This window comes from Heterodontus francisci, unplaced genomic scaffold (genome assembly GCF_036365525.1).
Source record: "Heterodontus francisci isolate sHetFra1 unplaced genomic scaffold, sHetFra1.hap1 HAP1_SCAFFOLD_493, whole genome shotgun sequence".
Classification (NCBI taxonomy): Eukaryota; Metazoa; Chordata; class Chondrichthyes; order Heterodontiformes; family Heterodontidae; genus Heterodontus; species Heterodontus francisci.
The window spans coordinates 35,137-49,931 of record NW_027141629.1 but is presented as its reverse complement, the minus strand read 5'-3'; the positions used below and the strand labels follow the sequence as shown (position 1 = coordinate 49,931).

Genomic DNA, 14,795 nt, shown 5'->3' with positions numbered 1-14,795 from the left:
ATGCAGTAACTGCTCTGAATCAGAGACACCAGCAGATGGAGATGATGAGAGGGGGACAGTAACTGCAGTCAGACAGGGACACCAGCAGATGGAGATGGTGAGAGGGGGACAGTAACCGCAGTGAGACAGACACACCAGCAGATGGAGATGGTGAGAGAGGGGCAGTAACTACAGTGAGACAGGCACACCAGCAGCTGGCGATGGTGAGATGGGGACAGTAACTGCAGTGAGACAGGGACATCAGCAGATGGAGATGTTGAGATGGGGACAGTAACTGCAGTGAGACAGTGACACCAGCAGATGGAGATGGTGAAAGGGGCACCATAACTGCAGTGAGACGGGGACACCAGCAGAAGGAGGTGGAGAGATGGGGCCAGTAACTGCAGTGAGACAGGGACACCAGCAGATGGAGATGGTGAGAGGGGGCAGGAATTGCTGTGAGACAGGGACACCAGCAGATAGAGATGGTGAGAGGTGTCTGTCACTGCAGGGAGACAGGGACACCAGCAGATGGGGATGGTGAGAGTCAGGACATTAACTGCAGTGTGACAGGGCCAACAGCAGATGGAGATGGTGAGAGGGGGACAGTAACTGCAGTGAGACAGGGACACCAGCAGCTGGAGATGGTGAGAGGGGCACTGTAACTGCAGTGTGACAGGGACACCAGCAGATGGAGATGGAGAGATGGGGCAGTAATTGCAGTGAGACAGGACACCAGCCGATGTGAATGGTGAGAAGCGAGAGTAACTGCAGTGAGACAGGGACACCAGCAGATGGAGATGGTGAGAGGGGGCAGGAACTGCAGTGAGACAGGACACCAGCAGAAGTGATTGGTGAGAGGGGACAGTAACTGCAGTGAGACAGGGACACCAGCAGATGTAAATAGTGAGAGGGGGCAAGAAATGAAGTGAGACAGGGACACCAGCAGATAGAGATGGTGAGAGTCAGGACATTAACTGCAGGTAGATAGGGCCAGCAGCAGATGGAGATGGTGAGAGGGGGACAGTAACTGCAGTCAGACAGGGACATCAGCAGCTGGAGATGGTGAGAGGGTGCAGTAACTGCAGTGAGATATGGACACCAGCAGATGGAGATGGTGAGAGGGGCAGTAACTGCAGTGAGACTGGGACACCAGCAGATAGAGATGTTGAGAGGGGGACTGTGACTGCAGTGAGACAGGGACACCAGCAGAGGGAGATGGTGAGAGGGGGCAGTAACTGCAGAGAGACAGGGACACCAGCAGATAGAGATCGTGAGAGGGGGACAGTAACTGCAGTGATACAGAGACACCACCAGATTGATGTGGTGAGAGGCGGCATGAACTGCAGTGAGACAGTGGCACCAGCAGATAGAGATGGTGAGAGGGGCGTCAGTAACTACAGTGAGGCAGGGACACCAGCAGAGGGAGATGGTGAGAGGGGGACAGTAACTTCACTGAGACAGGGACACTAGAAGATGGAGATGGTGAGAGGGGGCAGTAATTGCAGTGAGACAGGACACCAGCAGATTGAATGGTGAGAGGGGGCAGGAGCTGCTGTGAGACAGGGACACCAGTAGATGGAGATTGCGAGAGGGTGCAGTAACTGCATTGAGACAGGGACACCGGCAGATGGAGATGGTGAAAGGGGTCAGTAACTGTAGTGAGACAGGGACACTAGCAGATGAAAAACGTGAGATGGGGCGGTAAGTGCAGTGAGACAGAGATACCAGCAGATGGAGATGGTGAGGTGGGGGGGGGGGGTGGGTGTAACGGCAGTGACACAGTTGCACCAGAAGTTGGAGATGCTGAGGGTGGTCAGTAACTGCATTGAGGCAGGGAACCAGCAGATGGCGATGGTGGTAGGGGACAAGAACTGCAGTGAAGCAGGGAAATCAGCAGATGGAGGTGGTGAGAAGGGGACAGTAACTGCAGTGAGACATGAACACCAGCAGATGGAGATGTTGAGAGGATTCAGTAACTGCAGTTAGACATGGACACCTGCAGATGTTGATGCTGAGAGGATGCAGTAACTGCTCTGAATCAGGGACACCAGCAGATGGAGATGATGAGAGGGGGACAGTAACTGCAGTCAGACAGGGACACCAGCAGATGGAGATGGTGAGAGGGGGACAGTAACCGCAGTGAGACAGACACAGCAGCAGATGGAGATGGTGAGAGGGGGCAGTAACTGCAGTGAGACAGGGACACCAGCAGAGGGAGATGGTGTGAGGGGGAAGTAACTGCAGCGATCAGGGACACCAGCAGATAGATATGGTGAGAGGGGGACTTAACTGCATTGAGACAGGGCACCAGCAGAGGGAGATGGTGAGAGGGGTCATTAACTGCAGTGAGACAGGGACACCAGCAGTTAGAGATGGTGAGAGGGGGCATTAACTGCTGTGAGATAGGGACACCAGCAGATAGAGATGGTGAGAGGGGGACTTAACTGCATTGAGACAGGGCACCAGCAGAGGGAGATGGTGAGAGGGGTCTGTAACTGCAGTGAGACAGGGACACCAGCAGATGGAGATGGTTGGAGGCTGCAGTAACCGCTGTGAATCAGGGACACCAGCAAATGGAGATGGTGAAAGAGGACAGTAACTGCAGTGAGATTTGTTCATCAGCAGATGGAGATGGTGAGAGGGGACGGTAACTGCAGTGAGAAAGGGACACCAGCAGATGGAGATGGTGAGAGGGGGCAGCAACGGCAGTGAGACAGGGACACAAGCAGATGGAGATGGTGAAATGGGTCAGTAACTGCAGTGAGACAGGGACACGAGCAGATGAAAAACGTGAGATGGGGCGGTAAGTGCAGTGAGACAGAGATACCAGCAGATGGAGATGGTGAGGGGGGGGGTGTGTAACGGCAGTGACACAGTTGCACCAGAAGATGGAGATGCTGAAGGTGGTCAGTAACTGCAGTGAGGCAGGGAACCAGCAGATGGCGATGGTGGTAGGGGACAATAACTGCAGTGAAGCAGGGAAACCAGCAGATGGAGGTGGTGAGAAGGGGACAGTAACTGCAGTGAGACATGGACACCAGCAGATGGAGATGTTGAGAGGATTCAGTAACTGCAGTTAGACAGGGACACCTGTAGATGTTGATGCTGAGAGGATGCAGTAACTGCTCTGAATCAGGGACACCAGCAGATGGAGATGATGAGAGGGGGACAGTAACTGCAGTCAGACAGGGACACCAGCAGATGGAGATGGTGAGAGGGGGACAGTAACCGCAGTGAGACAGGCACACCAGCAGATGGAGATGGTGAGAGAGGGGCAGTAACTACAGTGAGACAGGCACACCAGCAGCTGGCGATGGTGAGATGGGGAGAGTAACTGCAGTGAGACAGGGTCACCAGCAGATGGAGATGTTGAGATGGGGACAGTAACTGCAGTGAGACTGTGACACCAGCAGATGGAGATGGTGAAAGGGGCACCATAACTGCAGTGAGACGGGGACACCAGCAGAAGGAGGTGGAGAGATGGGGCGAGTAACTGCAGTGAGACAGGGACACCAGCAGATGGAGATGGTGAGAGGGGGCAGGAATTGCTGTGAGACAGGGACACCAGCAGATAGAGATGGTGAGAGGTGTCAGTCACTGCAGGGAGACAGGGACACCAGCAGATGGGGATGGTGAGAGTCAGGACATTAACTGCAGTGTGACAGGGCCACCAGCAGATGGAGATGGTGAGAGGGGGACAGTAACTGCAGTGAGACAGGGACACCAGCAGCTGCAGATGGTGAGAGGGGCACTGTAACTGCAGTGTGACAGGGACACCAGCAGATGGAGATGGAGAGATGGGGCAGTAATTGCAGTGAGACAGAACACCAGCCGATGTGAATGGTGAGAGGCGAGAGTAACTGCAGTGAGACAGGGACACCAGCAGATGGAGATGGTGAGAGGGGGCAGGAACTGCAGTGAGACAGGGACACCAGCAGATGGAGATGTTGAGAGGGGGCAGTAATTGCAGTGAGACAGGACACCAGCAGAAGTGATTGGTGAGAGGGGACAGTAACTGCAGTGAGACAGGGACACCAGCAGATGTAAATAGTGAGAGGGGGCAAGAAATGAAGTGAGACAGGGACACCAGCAGATAGAGATGGTGAGAGTCAGGACATTAACTGCAGGTAGATAGGGCCATCAGCAGATGGAGATGGTGAGAGGGGGACAGTAACTGCAGTCAGACAGGGACATCAGCAGCTGGAGATGGTGAGAGGGTGCAGTAACTGCAGTGAGATATGGACACCAGCAGATGGAGATGGTGAGAGGGGCAGTAACTGCAGTGAGACTGGGACACCAGCAGATAGAGATGTTGAGAGGGGGACTGTGACTGCAGTGAGACAGGGACACCAGCAGAGGGAGATGGTGAGAGGGGGCAGTAACTGCAGAGAGACAGGGACACCAGCAGATAGAGATCGTGAGAGGTGGACAGTAACTGCAGTGATACAGAGACACCACCAGATTGATGTGGTGAGAGGGGACATGAACTGCAGTGAGACAGTGGCACCAGCAGATAGAGATGGTGAGATGGGCGTCAGTAACTACAGTGAGGCAGGGACACCAGCAGATGGAGATGGTGAGAGTCAGGACATTAAGTGCAGGGACACAGGGCCACCAGCAGATGGAGATGGTGAGAGGGGGACAGTAACTTCACTGAGACAGGGACACCAGCAGATTGAATGGTGAGAGGGGGCAGGAGCTGCTGTGAGACAGGGACACCAGTAGATGGAGATTGCGAGAGGGTGCAGTAACTGCATTGAGACAGGGACACCGGCAGATGGTGATGGTGAGATGGGCAGTAACTGCAGTGAGACTGGGACTCCAGCAGATAGAGATGGTGAGAGGGGGGGGGTCAAAAACTACAGTGAGACAGGGACACCAGCAGATGGAGATGGTGAGAGGGGCAGTAACTGCTGTGAGACTGGGACACCAGCAGATAGAGATGTTGAGAGGGGGACAGTGACTGCAGTGAGACAGGGACATCAGCAGAGGGAGTTGGTTAGAGGGGGCAGTAACTGCAGTGAGACAGGGACACCAGCAGATAGAGATGGTGAGAGGGGCACTGTAACTGCAGTGTGACAGAGACACCAGCAGATGGAGATGGAGAGATGGGGCAGTAATTGCAGTGAGACAGGACACCAGCCGATGTGAATGGTGAGAGGCGAGAGTAACTGCAGTGAGACAGGGACACCAGCAGATGGAGATGGTGAGAGGGGGCAGGAACTGCAGTGAGACAGGGACACCAGCAGATGGAGATGTTGAGAGGGGGCAGTAATTGCAGTGAGACAGGACACCAGCAGAAGTGATTGGTGAGAGGGGACAGTAACTGCAGTGAGACAGGGACACCAGCAGATGTAAATAGTGAGAGGGGGCAAGAAATGAAGTGAGACAGGGACACCAGCAGATAGAGATGGTGAGAGTCAGGACATTAACTGCAGGTAGATAGGGCCATCAGCAGATGGAGATGGTGAGAGGGGGACAGTAACTGCAGTCAGACAGGGACATCAGCAGCTGGAGATGGTGAGAGGGTGCAGTAACTGCAGTGAGATATGGACACCAGCAGATGGAGATGGTGAGAGGGGCGGACACCAGCAGATAGAGATGTTGAGAGGGGGACTGTGACTGCAGTGAGACAGGGACACCAGCAGAGGGAGATGGTGAGAGGGGGCAGTAACTGCAGAGAGACAGGGACACCAGCAGATAGAGATCGTGAGAGGTGGACAGTAACTGCAGTGATACAGAGACACCACCAGATTGATGTGGTGAGAGGGGACATGAACTGCAGTGAGACAGTGGCACCAGCAGATAGAGATGGTGAGATGGGCGTCAGTAACTACAGTGAGGCAGGGACACCAGCAGATGGAGATGGTGAGAGTCAGGACATTAAGTGCAGGGACACAGGGCCACCAGCAGATGGAGATGGTGAGAGGGGGACAGTAACTTCACTGAGACAGGGACACCAGCAGATTGAATGGTGAGAGGGGGCAGGAGCTGCTGTGAGACAGGGACACCAGTAGATGGAGATTGCGAGAGGGTGCAGTAACTGCATTGAGACAGGGACACCGGCAGATGGTGATGGTGAGATGGGCAGTAACTGCAGTGAGACTGGGACTCCAGCAGATAGAGATGGTGAGAGGGGGGGGTCAAAAACTACAGTGAGACAGGGACACCAGCAGATGGAGATGGTGAGAGGGGCAGTAACTGCTGTGAGACTGGGACACCAGCAGATAGAGATGTTGAGAGGGGGACAGTGACTGCAGTGAGACAGGGACATCAGCAGAGGGAGTTGGTTAGAGGGGGCAGTAACTGCAGTGAGACAGGGACACCAGCAGATAGAGATGGTGAGAAGGGGCAGTAACGGCAGTGAGACAGGGACACCAGCAGATGCAGATGGTGGGAGGGGGCAGTAACTGCAGCGAGACAGGGACACCAGCAGATAGAGATGGTGAGAGGGGGACAGTAACTGCAGTGATACAGAGAGACCACCAGATGGAGATGGTGAGAGTGGGCATTAACTGCAGTAAGACAGGGACACCAGCAGATGGATATGGTGAGAGTCAGGACATTAACTGCAGGGAGACAGGACCACCAGCAAATGGAGATGGTGAGAGGGGGACGGTAACTTCAATGAGACAGGGTCACCAGCAGCTGGAGATGGTGAGAGGGGGACAGTAACTGCAGTGAGACAGGGACACCAGCAGCTGGATATGGTGAGAGGGTGCAGCAACTGCAGTGACACAGGGACAGAAGATGGAAATGGTGAGAGGGGCAGTAACTGCAGAGAAACTGGGACACCAGCAGATAGAGATTTTGAGAGTGGGACAGGACCTGCTCTGACACAGGAACATCAGCAGAGGGAGTTGTTTAGAGGGGGCAGTAACTGCAGTGAGATAGGGACACCAGTAGATAGAGATGGTGAGAGGGGGCAGTAACTGCAGTGAGACAGGGACACCAGCAGAGGGAGATGGTGTGAGGGGGAAGTAACTGCAGCGATCAGGGACACCAGCAGATAGAGATGGTGAGAGGGGGACTTAACTGCATTGAGACAGGGCACCAGCAGAGGGAGATGGTGAGAGGGGTCATTAACTGCAGTGAGACAGGGACACCAGCAGATAGAGATGGTGAGAGGGGGCATTAACTGCTGTGAGATAGGGACACCAGCAGATAGAGATGGTGAGAGGGGGCAGTAACTGAACTGAGACTGGGCACCAGCAGAGGGAGATGATGGGAGGGGTCATTAACTGCAGTGAGACAGGGAAACCAGCAGATAGAGATGGTGAGAGGGGGACATAACTGCATTGAGTCAGGGCAACAGCAGATGCGAATGGTGAGAGGGGACAGTAACTGCAGTGAGACAGGGACAGCGGCAGATGGAGATGGTGAGACGGGGGCAGGAACTGCTGTGAGACAGGGACACCGGCAGATAGAGATGGTGAGAGGTGTCAGTAACTGCAGGGAGACAGGGACACCAGCAGATGGAGATGGTGAGAGTCAGGACATTAACTGCAGGGTGACAGGGGCACCAGCAGATGGAGATGGTGAGAGGGGGACAGTAACTGCAGTGAGACAGGGACACCAGCAGCTGGAGATGGTGAGAGGGGCACTGTAACTGCAGTGTGACAGGGACACCAGCAGATGGAGATGGAGAGATGGGGCAGTAATTGAAGTGAGACTGGACACCAGCCGATGTGAATGGTGAGAGGCGAGAGTAACTGCAGTGAGACAGGGACACCAGCAGATGGAGATGGTGAGAGGGGGCAGGAACTGCAGCGAGACAGGGACACCAGCAGATGGAGATGGTGAGAGGGGGCAGTAATTGCAGTGAGACAGGACACCAGCAGAAGTGATTGTTGAGAGGGGACAGTAACTGCAGTGAGACAGGGACACCAGCAGATGTAAATAGTGAGAGGGGGCAAGAAATGAAGTGAGAGAGGGACACAAGCAGATAGAGATGGTGAGAGTCAGGACATTAACTGCAGGTAGACAGGGCTACCAGCAGATGGAGATGGTGAGAGGGGGACAGTAACTGCAGTCAGAAAGGGACATCAGCAGCTGGAGATGGTGAGAGGGGCAGTAACTGCAGTGAGACAGGGAAACCAGCAGAAAGAGATGGTGAGAGGGGGACTTAACTGCATTGAGTCAGGGCAACAGCAGATGTGAATGGTGAGAGGGGACAGTAACTGCAGTGAGACAGGGACACCGGCAGATGGAGATGGTGAGAGGGGGCAGGAACTGCTGTGAGACAGGGACACCAGCAGATCGAGATGGTGAGAGGTGTCAGTAACTGCAGGGAGACAGGGACACCAGCAGATGGAGATGGTGAGAGTCAGGACATTAACTGCAGGGTGACAGGGCCACCAGCAGATGGAGATGGTGAGAGGGGGCAGTAACTGCAGTGAGATATGTACACCAGCAGATGGAGATGGTGAGAGGGGCAGTAACTGCAGTGAGACAGGGAAACCAGCAGATAGAGATGTTGAGAGGGGGACTGTGACTGCAGTGAGACAGGGACATCAGCAGAGGGAGTTGGTTAGAGGGGGCAGTGACTGCAGTGAGACTGGGACACCAGTAGAGGGAGATGGTGAGAGGGGGCAGCAACTGCAGAGAGACAGGGACACCAGCAGATAGAGATCGTGAGAGGGGGACAGTAACTGCAGTGATACAGATACACCACCAGATGGATGTGGTGAGAGGGGGCATGAACTGCAGTGAGACAGTGACACCAGCAGATAGAGATGGTGAGAGGGGCGTCAGTAACTACAGTGAGGCAGGGACACCAGCAGATGGAGATGGTGAGAGTCAGGACATTCAGAGCAGGGAGACAGGGCCACCAGCAGATGGAGATAGACAGAGGGGGACAGTAACTTCCCTGAGACAGGGACACCAGCAGCTGGAGATGGTGAGAGGGTGCAGTAACTGCAGTGAGACAGGGACACTAGCAGATGGAGATGGTTAAAGGGGGACTGTAACAGCAGTGGGACAGGGACACTAGCAGATGGAGATGGAGTGATGGGGCCAGAATCGGCAGTGAGACAGGGACACCAGAAGATGGAGATGGTGAGAGGGGGCAGCAATTGCAGTGAGACAGGACACCAGCAGATTGAATGGTGAGAGGGGGCAGGAGCTGCAGTGAGACAGGGACACCAGTAGATGGAGATTGTGAGAGGGTGCAGTAACTGCATTGAGACAGGGACACCGGCAGATGGTGATGGTGAGATGAGCAGTAACTGCAGTGAGACTGGGACTCCAGCAGATAGAGATGGTGAGAGGGGGAAGGAACTGCAGTCAGACAGAGACAGCAGCAGATAGAGATGGTGAGAGGGGGGTCAAAAACTACAGTGAGACAGGAACACCAGCAGATGGAGATGGTGAGAGGGGCAGTAACTGCTGTGAGACTGGGGCATCAGCAAATAGAGATGTTGAGAGGGGGACAGGGACTGCAGAGAGACAGGGGCATCAGCAGAGGGAGTTTGTTAGAGGGGGCAGTAACTGCAGTGAGACAGGGACACCAGCAGATAGAGATGGTGAGAGGGGGCAGTAACGGCAGTGAGACAGGGACACCAGCAGATGCAGATGGTGGGAGGGGGCAGTAACTGCAGCGAGACAGGGACACCAGCAGATAGAGATGGTGAGAGGGGGACAGTAACTGCAGTGATACAGAGAGACCACCAGATGGAGATGGTGAGAGGGGGCAATAACTGCAGTGAGACAGGGACACCAGCAGATGGAGATGGTGAGAGTCAGGACATTAACTGCAGTGAGACAGGGACACCAGCAGCTGGATATGGTGAGAGGGTGCAGCAACTGCAGTGACACAGGGACCGAAGATGGAGATGGTGAGAGGGGCAGTAACTGCAGAGAAACTGGGACACCAGCAGATAGAGATTTTGAGAGTGGGACAGGACCTGCTGTGACACAGGATCATCAGCACAGGGATTTGTTTCGAGGGGGCAGTAACTGCAGTGAGATAGGGACACCAGCAGATAGAGATGGTGAGAGGGGGCAGTAACTGCAGTGAGACAGGGACACCAGCAGAGGGAGATGGTGAGAGGGGTCATTAACTGCAGTGAGACAGGGACACCAGCAGATAGAGATGGTGAGAGGGGGCATTAACTGCTGTGAGATAGGGACACCAGCAGATAGAGATGGTGAGAGGGGGCAGTAACTGAACTGAGACTGGGCACCAGCAGAGGGAGATGGTGAGAGGGGTCATTAACTGCAGTGAGACAGGGAAACCAGCAGATAGAGATGGTGAGAGGGGGCATTAACTGCACTGAGACAGGGCACCAGCAGAGGGAGATGGTGAGAGGGGTCATTAACTGCAGTGAGACAGGGACACCAGCAGATAGAGATGGTGAGAGTCAGGACAGTAACTGCACTGAGACAGGGCTCCAGCAGAGGGAGATGGTGAGTGGGGTCATTAACTGCAGTGAGACAGGGACACCAGCAGATGGATCTGGTGAGCGGATGCAGTAACTGCAGTGAGACAGGGACACCAGCAGATGGTGATGTTGAGAGCGGGCAGTAACTGCAGCGAGACAGGGACACCAGCAGATGGAGATGGTGAGAGTGGGCCAGTAACTGCAGTGAGACAGGGACACCAGCAGAAGGAGATGGTGAGAGGGGGCATTAACTGCTGTGAGATAGGGACACCAGCAGATAGAGATGGTGAGAGGGGGCATAAACTGCTGTGAGATAGGGACACCAGCAGATAGAGATGGTGAGAGGGGGCAGCAACTGCACTGAGACTGGGCACCAGCAGAGGGAGATGGTGAGAGGGGTCATTAACTGCAGTGAGACAGGGACACCAGCAGATAGAGAAGGTGAGAGGGGGCATTAACTGCACTGAGACAGGTCACCAGCAGAGGGAGATGGTGAAAGGGGTCATTAACTGCAGTGAGACAGGGACACCAGCAGATAGAGATGCTGAGAGGGGTCAGTAACTGCACTGAAACAGGGCACCAGCAGAGGGAGATGGTGAGAGGGGCAGTAACTGCAGTGAGACAGGGACATCAGCAGATGGAGATGGTGAGAGTGGGCCAGTAACTGCAGTGAGACAGGGACAGCAGCAGATGGAGATGGTGAGACTGGGACAGAGCAACTCCCAACTCAATCGGTCAGATTCTCAGCAAAATATAATCTCTAATCAGGTTTAATATAATTTCTGTGCTCAGAGCTGTGAATATAATATGGTATTTCTGTCCTGTGGGGAGTGTAGTGAATGGAATATGAAATGGGATTTAGTTCCAGTATTTATCTCTTTCTATGATTTCACTAATTTAACAATGATATTGAAAGGGTATTTCACCCCCTTCGTCAGCTCCTGTCTGAATTTAGTCTGGGTCACAGTGTAAATACACGTGTTGGTGCAGGAACTGAGAAGCTGCAGCATCTTTGATGTTTCTTGTGTAATAAAGACAGGGTCAGTGTAGGAAGAATAATACTGTATATCTGCAAATCGCTTATAAATGACGAACACCACCCGGGTCACCCATAACAATATAAAACTGCCGGATATACTGAAGAGTAAAATAATTGATTTTCTCCGATTCTCCATCTCTGGGTCCTTGTGACTTTCTCCATTGCTGTGGCTCCGGAATCCCCTGCGGACTTTACTGGAGAATAAAATACGTCTGACCGTCAGAATATTGAGCAGCAAAATCAGAAATACCGGGACACAAGGGGTTAAAATGTAATTAAACAATTCAAATGCCCCCCATGTGGGGGAAGTAAAATAACTCAGTTTGTAAAGACAACCCATGGGAACATTATCAATCATGTAATCTTGTTCCTGTGTAAAGTACCAGGGGAGAGACTCTAAACAGCCCAGCGCACTCACTGTTCCTACAACCACAGCCGCTGTTTTCTCGGTGCAATATTTTGTTTTCAGCTTCTCACAACAAATGGCTACAAATCGATCAAAGGTGAAAATGACTGTGAGCCAAACAGAAATATCTGTGGCTGCAGAAAACAGAAAGAAAGTAAGAGAACACACAGGAGTAATTCTCAGGAATGAATATGGGAAGTACATTATAACAATTATGTACAATATGGGCTCAGTGATAACGAGCAGGAGATCAGACACTGCCATTCCCACCAGGTAGACAGTGATACATCTGGAGAGACCGCACCTTCCTCGGGACAGGATCACAATCGCTACCAAGTTGACTGGAAGACAGGGAAAAGGAAGCAGAGAAATTACTGATCAGACCTGGAGACAAAGCAGCAGTTTGACAGGATCTGGGCTGAAATTTCCAGCTTTGTTACTGCATCTAACAGTGAAAACTGATTCATTGACCTGGGCAGTGCTTTGTCACAGTGAAATGTTTGAAACACAATTATTAATAATGAATTGGGAAATTGATACAAAAAGTGAATAAAGCCAGCACCGGATCTACTGGAAATACTGAGTGAGGATGCAGTACCGGTGTGGAAATGAGGAGGAGTTCTACAGAGATGGAATCCAATGTGTTAAATGGGAGTTTAGCTCCAGACTGCTGGTCGGGAAGGATTGAGGACAGCAGCATGTGCAGATAGTTTATTGCTGTGGGTTCAGAGAGCCGACAGGGAATGGTACAAAATGGGAAAACACTGAAAACTGTTGCGGTGAGTTTGAGGTTGTGATTTATTTGGAGGTGGAGCCAGTGAGTGTGATTGGGAGGGAGAGAAGGAAAGGAACATGTTGGAGCTGGAGGAGAGACAGGAGCAGACGGTTTGGGAAAATGGATAAACTGAAGCAATGGATGAGGAGACAGAAAATTCAAAACAGTGAGAGGAGAGGGTGAGATTCACAGGGAGAGACTGCAGCAGAATGTTAGAGGAAATCTAATCTTTAGATCCAAGTAACACAACGCAATTAATACATTCAAACAATAATACATGTGGTTATTGGTGTTGGAGAACCTTTCATTGTTTATACAATATAGTCAATATATTTAGTTTGTACAGGCAATTAAATATCAATTTAAATATATTACTGATATCAACCTCATTCTTTATTGAATTCAGCAGTCACAGAGATTTTGAACTGCAGTATTTAAAAATGAATTACCATCAGTGAGGAACTGAATCTGTTATGTGTATTCAGTCAGTAAGTGAGGAATAGGAACTTTCCACAGAACAAAAAGGGAACCTGACAGAAAGAAACGTAGAGGATCAAGTCCAGCAGTAAAATGAACACAATCTGACAACAGACACCTTCAACTCACAGTTTCTCTCACTAATTGTTCTGGATATTCCAGCTCTTAATGATAGTGTATTATTCACACCACTGGTTTTTTTTCATTTTCTTTCCTTCTGGTTAACATTTTCCCTGCTCCTTTTTCATTCCTTCTCTCAGTCGCCCTCCCTATCTCTCTGGAGCACTCATACCCTGCAAACTGTTACATAATGCTGCGTTTCACATACGATTTATTCCTAACATTCTGCACCTGTGTTCTGTTCACCAGCCCCATGTTCAATGATTCTATTCTCAGAGTCAGTTTGTTCAATGGTGCAACTTCTGTGAATAATTTAATGTGTCTACAGAACACCAAAGTCTCCACCTGTTCACCCACACTCATCACTTCATGCACAATACATGGAGTAAACAGAATCGACAGCTTCTTCTAGACAAACCTCTCAATCATTGAAATTCCTTCGCCTGGAATTATAAAGTACACCGTTAGAATGTGGGATTGTTAAATTAATAAAACACCAACATCAGCACTGTAGATGATAATCTACAGATAAATGGAAAGACTCTTGATTCCAACTGATAAGAGTGTAAACCAATAAAACATCACATCAATACTTTCCATTTTACAATGTGTTCCAGTGACAGTGAAGACTCCACAGTGAAGCAGAGAAGGAGATGTGAAAGAGGCAGCAGCAAACTCAGTTCAGTACCCAGACCTCTGAAGCAGCATCAGACAAACACAGAATGAAATAATGCTTTTTCAGAGTGATAACCAATAAATACATTGAAATCCCAGTTAAAATAAAACATGTTATTGGGGAGGGAAGACATTTTTCTGTCCCCTTGCAATACTGAGACTGTGAGAAGTCTCATTATCAATCACTGAAAATAAATAATGCATAGAAATATTCCAGGACCAGTTAGATCCACATAATGAATCTATTAATAGTCCTCATGGTTTGGTTCTTGATCCTAAATGAGCTACCTCATTCAAATACATACAAAATGCAGAATAATCCGGTAAGAATTCCAGGGTTACTTAAACCAATGCCATTCAAGATATAATGGGACTCCTGCAAAACGGAAAGAGTAGACAATGAGCAGATTCCATCAGTAAATTTCTGGAAAAGAACAGGCGGCTGTGTAACACACACAGTGAGAAATAATACTGAGTACAGCAGCACAGTTAACATCGAGTTACACCATTATCAACTGATATACTGGCTTACCAGGAACTCCAATTGCTGCAAGTACAGGATAATAAATGCTTTCTATCTGATAGATTAATGAATGTCCCATTTCTGTGAGAAGCAGAGACTTCTGTTAGCCTGAAACCATGAGCACAGCAGGCACTGTGAGCTGATCCATTCCAGTGGGTCCTGATTTATACAGGGGATACGTCTCCACTGACATGGTTGAACCCATGATCATTGTTATTAGTTACACTCACCTGAACAAACACATTACATCTGTAGCTTTGACTCTGATCTATATAATGTGGTGGATAAAACACAACCATTTCAATCTCAATGACATTTTCTTAGGAAGACCTCTCTCGGGAATAAATATTAAATCTGTACTCATACTGGATGGATGCTACAATTATGAGTGGCGGCATTTACAATTTCCATATTAT

General features: G+C 50.8%; 1 protein-coding gene across 1 annotated transcript in view; it reads right to left on the bottom strand.

The window, feature by feature from the left end:
- Window positions 1-14,458, bottom strand: part of LOC137364204 (probable G-protein coupled receptor 139) — an 82,891-nt gene extending 68,433 nt beyond the window's left edge. Inside the window, exons 1-2 of the mRNA XM_068027577.1 lie at window positions 14,389-14,458; window positions 11,270-12,150 (exon numbers count right to left, since the gene is read on the bottom strand). Coding sequence (XP_067883678.1) covers window positions 11,270-12,150; window positions 14,389-14,458 — 951 coding nt within the window. The remainder of the gene's footprint in view (window positions 1-11,269; window positions 12,151-14,388) is intronic.
- Window positions 14,459-14,795: the final 337 nt, after the last annotated feature.